The sequence below is a fragment of the Malus domestica genome, chromosome 02 (genome assembly GCF_042453785.1).
Source record: "Malus domestica chromosome 02, GDT2T_hap1".
In the NCBI taxonomy this organism is placed as follows: domain Eukaryota; kingdom Viridiplantae; phylum Streptophyta; class Magnoliopsida; order Rosales; family Rosaceae; genus Malus; species Malus domestica.
In genome coordinates this window covers 4,361,536-4,370,889 of record NC_091662.1, presented here as the reverse complement: position 1 = coordinate 4,370,889, position 9,354 = coordinate 4,361,536, and the positions used below count along the sequence as shown (strand labels likewise).

At 33.9% G+C, this 9,354-nt stretch overlaps 1 protein-coding gene across 13 annotated transcripts; it reads left to right on the top strand.

Moving 5' to 3' along the window:
* Window positions 1-3,869: 3,869 nt before the first annotated feature.
* LOC139188670 (disease resistance protein RPV1-like) lies at window positions 3,870-8,977 on the top strand. 13 transcript variants are annotated; one of them, XM_070806344.1, is made up of 6 exons: window positions 3,870-4,173; window positions 5,351-5,396; window positions 5,849-5,935; window positions 6,055-6,106; window positions 6,918-7,538; window positions 7,869-8,977. In XM_070806344.1, the coding sequence occupies exons 5-6, from the start codon at window positions 7,006-7,008 to the stop codon at window positions 8,653-8,655; spliced, it is 1,320 nt and encodes a 439-aa protein (XP_070662445.1). In that variant the 5' UTR covers window positions 3,870-4,173; window positions 5,351-5,396; window positions 5,849-5,935; window positions 6,055-6,106; window positions 6,918-7,005; the 3' UTR covers window positions 8,656-8,977. The 13 variants fall into 13 exon arrangements, with proteins under 13 accessions (XP_070662445.1, XP_070662443.1, XP_070662431.1 ...); XM_070806342.1 differs by having other exon boundaries at window positions 6,909-7,538; XM_070806330.1 differs by having other exon boundaries at window positions 6,048-6,106.
* Window positions 8,978-9,354: the final 377 nt, after the last annotated feature.

Below are 9,354 nucleotides of genomic sequence, written 5' to 3'. Positions count from 1 at the left end.
TTGGGAAGTCGAAAATCAATTATCTCAGTCACTCACACGACCTAACAAAATCACCTGACTTTTCAAAGCTTCAATGGTTTTTCAAGGTTTGAAACGTTGTATTTAGATTAGTGCAAAAATCTTCATGCAATCCCCAATTTACCAACAAATTTGAAAGACAAGACGATTATCTTTGGTAAAGACATATATCAGAACTATAATCGTATCATTTTTTATACGTGACTATTATTTTTAATTATATATTACAATAAATCGAGCATCTGCAGTTTTGTGCTATTTTCTTTTTTCTCCCCTAAACCGCCAAGAAAGTTCACAATGGTCACCAATAATGTGAAAGGGAACCATTTTTTTTAGTGAAGAATGTGAAAGGGAGCTTAACCAAATAGATAGACACGTAATCAACAGCACAATATTTAATTATGGAGTGATCTTTTTCCACCGTTCATATTCATTAGAAAGACGTAAGAAGACTTTCTTAAAGTGAAACTGTCTATAGACAATTTGCCACTTAATGTATTTGGCATAATATTTTATAATATTTACACAAAAATGGGTTAATTACACTAACACACCCATTTAGCGTAATGTCTCAAACGTAAAAGGGTTTTGTGAAAACTCGATAAACCTAAGAGGGTGTTAGTGTAATTAACCCAAAAAATATGAGATACTAAGATCCGACTTTAAGAGTCTTTTTAGCATTTCTCCTTCATATAATAGTTTATTATGGACTCAACAGAAGTTGTGTTGAAAAAGAATGCCAATCTCACCAAACCGAAAAATCTACAAAAGTTGAATAGCTGTAATCGCGGCCTCTTGGATTTTAAATTTAATTTTGTGTAACAGTTGCTTGGGAAGTTGAAAATTATTCATGTCAGTCATACACATAACCTAACAAAATCACTAAACTTTTCAAAGCTTCAGTGGTCTTTCAAAGCTTGAAACACTATATTTATAGCTCGTTTGGATGTGTTTTTAAAATGATTGAAAGAGTTTTTGGTGAAAAAATTTTTATAACCAATTTTTGGTAAAGATGCATGTAAATCATGGAAAAGCACTTCAAGTATTTTCTGGAAGAAGCACATAATTGGTGCTTCTTGTAGAAAACACTTTGAATGCTTTTGGAACCCCAAAAAAATTTCTCTAAAAGCGTTTTCAATCATTTTAAAAGCATATCCAAACGAGCCCTTAGATTAGTGTGAAAATTTTCCCACAATCCCCAATTTACCAACAAATTTGAAAGATAAGGCGATTATCTTTGACAGGAACATATATCGGACGATAAGTTGATCAGTTTGCTAGCCGGGGTTAAACACTTGCCAAGGAATCCAACTGTCTGATAAGCATGCATTTGTTAATTAGCTCCAATAAGATTTGGGTCGTTACTTACATATAATCATATCATATTTTTTATGTAAATATTATTATTTATTTTACATTATAATGGACAGTTTCTGGTTTCTTTCCTCTTCACCCCATATACCGCCAAGAGATTCAATGCATTGCATCCGATTTGCAACCCGTACTCCAAGTCCAAGTCATATAAAAAGACACTGTTAGCTCCCTTGTCATTTCAAAACATGTTTATATATTGGCATTCATTTGGATGTACTATATGTACGAAGATGTGAAGGTAAAAGAGTCATATATTGGTGAAAGGAGAAATCTTACAAGCGTTTACAAGAAGTTGTTTTTTATGGTGGAATTTTAACTTTTTTCAATAGCGTTTAAACCTATTAGCTATTGCACATTTTGCAGTCCCCCATATGCCTCCTTGAAATCCCTAAGAATTATATTATAGCACCTGTTAATAGTTAATACAATGATCCATCATGATTTTAAGTTCGAATCTTGTAAATAGTTGAATCAGTTACCGCCCATCTTGAATAATTGTTTTTAATTATCCTTTCACATTTGGGTCTACTTTTGTTTATTATGTGGTTGTTGTCACTACTTCTCAAATGCTTCCACATTTCAACCTAAAATAATGCATTATTGATGGTTGATATGTAATGACCGCCAATAAATCATTGTTTTGTAATGTATTCGATATACTTTGTTCTTTCATGTTCGTTGCTTTCCTCTTTTCCTCTCTCTTACTCTTTCTCTGCACCTTCCCGGCGCGTACGTCAACATTATCATATTATAAACTTTTGTTTTTATTGACTAAAGGAGCTTGACTTGTGTTTAGGTATTTCAATATCATCTGTTAGGTAACACAAACACAACCATCGCCATATTTTCAGCCATGATCAATTTACTGCATATATTCATATACACGAAAGTTCAAATCTTTTTCGTAATTTTGAAAAATTTAATTTAGATAAATCCCTTTTGTAAAAATATAAATATTGTAATAATCATAACAAAAGGAGTGTTTCACTATCACACACTCTAAGAATTTTTTTGAAAATTTTAATTTAGACAAATCCCTTTTGTAAAAATATAAATATAAAAATTGTAATAATGTGAAAAGGAACCATTTTTTGTAGAGAAGAATGTGAAAATGAACTTAGTTGATTAGAGAGACGCGTAATCAACAATACAATATTTAATTATGGAGTGATCTTTTTCCACTGTCTATATCCATCAGAAGATGTAAGGAAACTCTCTTAAATATAAATATTGTAATAATGTGAAAAGGAACCATTTTTTTAGAGAAGAATGTGAAAAGGAACTTAGTCATATAGAGAGATGTGTAATCAACAGCACAATATTTAAGTGATATTTTTCCACTGTCCATATCCATTAGAAAGATGTAAGAAGACTTTTTTAAAGTGAAACTGTGTATAGATTATCTGCCACTTAATTTATTTGGCATAATATTTTATAATATTGATACCATTTGTTAATTACACTAATACCCCCCGAAGTTAATCGAGTTTTCTCAAAACCCTCTTACGTTTGAGATATTACACTAACATCCCCTTAGGTTTTAATTCACTTTCAAATAACCCCTTAAGTCAAATATTTGCTTATGAATTTACTAAGTTACCCTTATAATTAAAGAAGTTTTTTATAAATATATAGAAATAAAATATCAAATAAATTTTATAAATGAAAAGACGTGTCACTAATAAGAATGAGCACGTTTATTAATGCTTAAGTAATAATCTAATAAATAACTTCCATGTCATTTAGTTTACAAAATTTTATTCTTCAACATTTTCTTATGCCTGATTATGTTTATCCAGGTGATATAGAGTCCTGTTCTTTTAAGATTACATGATCCAAGAAAATTATTATTACTCACTTAATTTAACAGGAAAGGAGAAATTTTAACAAAATAGTTAAACAACCGCTTATCGGTGCATTAAGATCGAATAACGGGTGATCATAATTTTCTTGGACCCGGATATTTAGTAGAACAAGTAATTATTGTTCTAAAAATCCTTGTCTAGCGGTAGGTGGCTGGCCACCGTCCCAATTACTCCCTAAGCGTTTGAACGCGTAAGCACCCACCTAACTCGCCTAACCCACTTAAACCTGCCTAGGCCGCAACTTTCATTTAGACCGAAAACCGATACCACTCATTTTGTATTTTGTTTTTCCAATAAAATAGAGACTTGTTAAAGACTTGGATAAACGCTCATTATATGTTTGTTCATCATGTTTTCATTATGTTCTAATACTTTATAATCTATATATCATTTTATTTTACAATTTATATATCTCAATACAATTATGTATCATTTTAAGTATAAAAATGCATTTATTTATACAATATATAATAAATTTATCAGCAAATTATATACACCTATACTAAATCTCAAACACAAAGCTACTGTTCACAGCAAAATGACAAAATTTGCCCTCATTTCCCACGCGTCGATCATCGTTTAAAATGATTCCTCCTCTTCTCCATTATCTTCATTCCGCTCTCTCTCTCTCTCTCTCTCTCTCAATTAAAAATCAGAACATTCCTTCTCGAATTCTCTCCCTCAGCCAGCTCTCCATTCCCCGTTCATTTTCGTACTTTGGCATAGCGGAATGCTACCCACGCGTCGATAATCGTGACTTCTTCTCCGCTTTTCGTTTCCTTTCCGTTCTTCTCTCTCGCAATTCTCAGCCTCTGTCGGTCTCCAACCTCGCTTTCTTTGGCTCCCAAATCGGCTTCTCTCGCTCTCCAACCTCTCACGAATTACAAACAAGGCGCTTTCTTGCTGGAAAAACAAGGTGCTTTCAACTTGTACCATTTGGTTTCTATTGACTTTAACTCTGAGTTGTAATGGTGTTTGTGTTTTCTAAATTTCTTCCAATAGCTTAGTTTTAGTTTGATTTTGTTTGTATATATCTCTTCAGAGCAATTCTTAGAGTTGCAATCTTACTTAGAGTTTTAGTTTGGTCCAATAGCTACGAAAGGAAAGTCATTGAGAAAATCTGGAGACAAGGGCCTCCTAAATTATTATGGCCACCAGAAGCTGTAAGTCCTTTTTTAGATCATTCCACAGGGAGATGGTATTCCCCATGACATGACAACTGCTCCAAAACCAATAACTCCTTTTCCCCTGGATTGACCAAAATATCAACTTCAAGGCAAGCTTTGTCAGGTGTAACGACATTTGTAGGGCAACAAACATTTAACTAATCAGATTTAATTTAGGGAAATTTGGGATATGCATTCATTTGTTTTGATTTGTAATTTTATAAGCAATTTCGAGTTTGTGTGAAAAAATACTATTGTTTTTTATTCTCTCTCCTCACACACTCTCTCTCTTTCTCATGTTTTTTAGGAGTTTGAGTCCTAAGTGTGTTTCTGTTTCTAGGTTTTGAGTGTTTTGTTGTTTCTTCTGGTAAGTATTGTTCTTGCTCTAAAAGTGTCAAACAGTGCTGTGTATTTTGTGCATGATAAAACTTATAAGTGTAGTATTGTGGTGCTCATTTTTTGGTTAAAAGTTAAAAGAGTCTCTTGTTAAGATTTTGGTCGATTTTTATCCTACTTAGACCAAACTTCGGCGTACACTATCAAGAAACATGTTATCACGACTGAAATCATCTTTTTACATCGATAAACATTCAATTACGACATGATTGATATGGATATATAGACCCAATAGCTTTAGCTATATGTTATAGTTTTACACATAAAAAGTGAATGTATCAATTTTAAATCTTTCAACCATGTTATTCAACAGATGCTAAACTGCCATATATTTTGAACTCTGTAGAAAAGGAATTTATATGCAACATGATCAGAATGACTACATAAACTGCTTATAAAATATCTTTTCAAATACATAAGGAGAAAGAGTGATGGTTCTCAACACATCTCTATTGTTGCCCAAGTTTTTGCTAATTTTGAAAGCTATGAATTGCTAATGGATTTACCTTTTTTTTTGTTTGGAATTTTCAGAGTTTTGGGTCGTCGGAGGAAGAACTTAGTTGCTTGACATTTTGAGGTATATACTTTTCTTACTTTTGTTTTAGTTTCTTCAATTAGATACAGTTAATTCACACCAATGCTTTTGTTTTTGTTGGGTTTTTGAGTTTAAACTTTTTCCGGAATCATTTGGTGGGTGTTTGGAACTTTGGAATCAGATTTTCAATTGGTTTTGTGAAGTCCTAACTTTTAATTTCATTTGGGTCTGACCTTGAGTTTAAAACTTTATCTGGAATCATTTGGTGGGTGTTTGTAACTTTGGAATCAGATTTTTAATTGGTTTTGTGAAGTCCTAAGTTTTATTTTCATTTGGATCTGACCTTTTAGCTGTCATTGAAAGTAATCATAAAAGTAAAGTTGTGCATTCCTTAATTCAGTCTTTGGCAAGCCATCATGCATGATAACCAAGTAACTGGTCTTTAGCAAATGACTAAATGTTGATTTTGAAAAATTATTTGTTTAAATTTCTAGGTTCTGATGAATTCTTCATTTGGAGTTGGTGACCAACAATCGACCCACCACCAATTTTAGATCAAGATTCGAGCATCCCTTAAAAGTGTAAGTCTTTTTCCATTCTATTTTGTTGTTTTTGTCACCTGGGTTTCTTAGAAAGCTCACACCTCGGTTCATTTCTGACTAGGTGTTACCTTTTTATCTGTATTGTTCGAAGATTTAAGAAAGCTTGCATTCAAGTTTGGCTCTTTGAGTAGGACTTCAGGAGGAATTATTGTAAGTTTGTTTTCTTTTTCTTTTGTTTTTGCAAACGAAATTTGAATCATGTTCAACTATGGTTTATAGTTATTTTGTTGATGTTGTTACACTACTCATGATTTTGCTAATCTTATACCAATCGTCTTTAATACATTTTGCAGAATGACATTTGTGGAATAATTTCTCAAAACTCATTTGTTATTTGTCCTTCATGTTTCCACGACTTCACAACTTTATAGGCGACCTTGCTATCCCACTGTTGAATCTGATTAATTTGTCAATAAATTTCCAAGTTATGATTCTTATGAAGTTTACGTATTCTGGAACTTAGTTATATATATATTCTCATTGCATAACATAATGCATGTGGATGGAAAAAATTTTACCATCTTTTATATGTGGATTGTATCGTAAAATCTTTTGTATGTACAACTTTTTCCAACATTTTCAATGTAAATGGTATTAATCTTCAATCACACAATCTATTATATATTTCAAAGATAATCTTTCCTACAATTTCAAAAAATTTCTAGTACAAACTAAAGTTGTTTCTCCTATTAAAATATGTCCGTTGAAATGTATTATAAATGAAGATGGGCAGGTGGTTTCTCCTATGAAAATATGTCCGTTGTTTCTCCTATGAATAGCTGTAATCACAGCCAAGAATCTTTTGGATAGTCTTTGTCCTTTCGTTCCTCTTTTCCTCTCTCTTTCTCTGCACCTTCCGGCCAACATTATGTCGTTTCTCAAGTCCATACGCCAACATTATTATGTTATAAACTTTGTTATTGTTGACTGAAGGAGCTTGACTTGGGTTTAGGTATTTCAGGATCATCCGTTCGACAGCACGAACAAAACTACTGCCCTTTTTCAGTCGTGATCTGAACCACTGCAGTGCGATAACGGTGGATACCGCCATGACAACCCACGAAGCCTCCTCTTCATCCTCCTCCAAGTCAAAACTTTGGAATTACGACGTGTTCTTGAGCTTCAGCGGTATAGACACACGCAATGGCTTCACGGGCCACCTCCACGCGGCATTAACAGACAGGGGATACCAGGCTTATATCGACGAGGACGATCTAGAAAGAGGGGAAGAAATAAAAGAGGAACTGTTCCGGGCAATCGAAGAGGCGAGGATCTCTATCATTGTCTTCTCAAAGAGTTATGCGGACTCGAGTTGGTGTCTTGACGAGCTGGTGAAGATCATGGAGTGCAGATACAAACTGGGGCGACGTGTTTTGCCAATATTCTATCATGTTGATCCTTCACATGTTAGGAAGCAAAACGGAGATTTAGCTCAGGCATTTCAGAAGCACGAAGAGGGCATCCGTGAAGAAAAGGATGACAAGAAACGTGAAGCTAAACAGGAAAGGGTAAAGCAATGGAGAAAGGCTCTTACAGAAGCTGCAAATTTGTCTGGCCAACATCTTCAAATCACTGACAATGGGTAATCATTCACCTGCTTTTCAAGATTTGAAACATTTTAGTGAATGACTTAATCTCTCATATAATTAACATGTTTAATTAACATTTTACAGAAGCTAATTAAACATTAATTAACATGCTTAATTAATACACCTTAACCTCTCATATAAAACCTAAACCGTAATTGGAGTTTAATTAATGAATGAATTTCTTTCTTTTATCAAGTTGGTCAAAAAATCACATACTAGCTAGTAGCTAGTTAGAATATATATGAAGGAAAGAAAATTGTCTATGTACAGGTAGCTCCTACTGTTCGTTGAGTCCCGCTAATGCTTACGAATTCAATTTTCAGGCACGAAGCAAAGCTTATTAGAGAAATTGTTGGGAAGATCATTACGGAATGGCTTCCGAGCGCAAACGAATTAAATGTGGCCAAGTACCCGGTTGGAATCAATTCTCGCGTTCAAGATATTATCAGTTATCTTTCAAGTGGTGGATCAAATGACGTTGTCATGGTTGGAATTTGGGGGATGGGTGGACTGGGTAAAACAACAGCTGCCAAAGCCATTTATAACCAAATTCATCATAAGTTCCAATTCAAAAGTTTCCTTGCCAATGTTAGTGAATATGATCTGGTTGATTTGCAAGGAAAACTTATTTCTGACATCTTGAAACAGACCGAGTCTAAGGTAACCAGTGTTGATGGAGGTATTAATCTGATAAAAAATCATCTCCAACATAGAAGTGTACTTGTCATTATTGACAATGTAGACAAAGTGGAACAACTAAACACAATAGCTGGAAATCGTGATTGGTTTGGTCCAGGAAGTAGAATTATCATAACGACACGAGATGAACGTTTACTAAAGCAAGTGAAAGTGGACAAAATATATCTGCTTAAAGAAATGAATGAAGAAGAAGCGCTGGAGCTCTTTAGTTGGCACGCCTTTGGAAATAGTTGGCCTGATGAAGGATATCTTGAACTCTCAAAGGAGTTTGTTTCATACTCTGGTGGTTTGCCACTAGCCCTTGAAGTTTTAGGTTCTTATATGGCTAAAAGAACCCCATCAGTGTGGGAAAGTGAGTTGGAGAAATTGAAAAAATTTCCTGATGAAGGAATAATGAACCGCTACAAGTAAGCTCAACGGAGAATGCAAACATCTTTCCAAAGAGTTAATAAGGTTGCATTGGGAAAGAGGCCCCTTAAAGTCCATACCAGATGACTTCTTTAATCAACCAAGACTAGTTATTTAGAGATAAAGTTTAGCAGACTGCTCCAGCCCTTGCATGTCTACAATCGATTACACATGGTGATGCTATGTTTGTATTTGTTTTTGGATTTCCTTCTGTTTTTTATGAGATATTCCTTTTGGATATTAATTTTAATTTTCCTTTGATTTTGTGCAATAGTCGCTTGAAAACTTGAATAAACTTTTCAATTCCCGATCGGCCGGCAGTAAAGTATGTTGTTTCTCAAGTTCATATGCGAACGTTATTATATTATAAACTTTTCAATTCTAGCAATGTGAGACAATGAGATAACAAAAAAATTTCTGCTCAAACTCCAACGTGTATAACATCCATCTTGGCGCATTATATGGTTCATTTGCCTAGTAAGGAAAGGCGCATCTAATAGAAGTATAATCCTAATGCGCAATTTGCAATAGTTTTAGCAGTGTAGGACCTTAAAACGATCCATTGGGGTGTATTATGTGGTCCACCCCCATTTGTATGTATTATATTAGAGCACCTCCTAATAGTTAATACAACCGTCCAGTGAATCATGGTTCTACCTTTGAATATTGTAAATGGCTGAATCATTTATCACCCACGTTGAA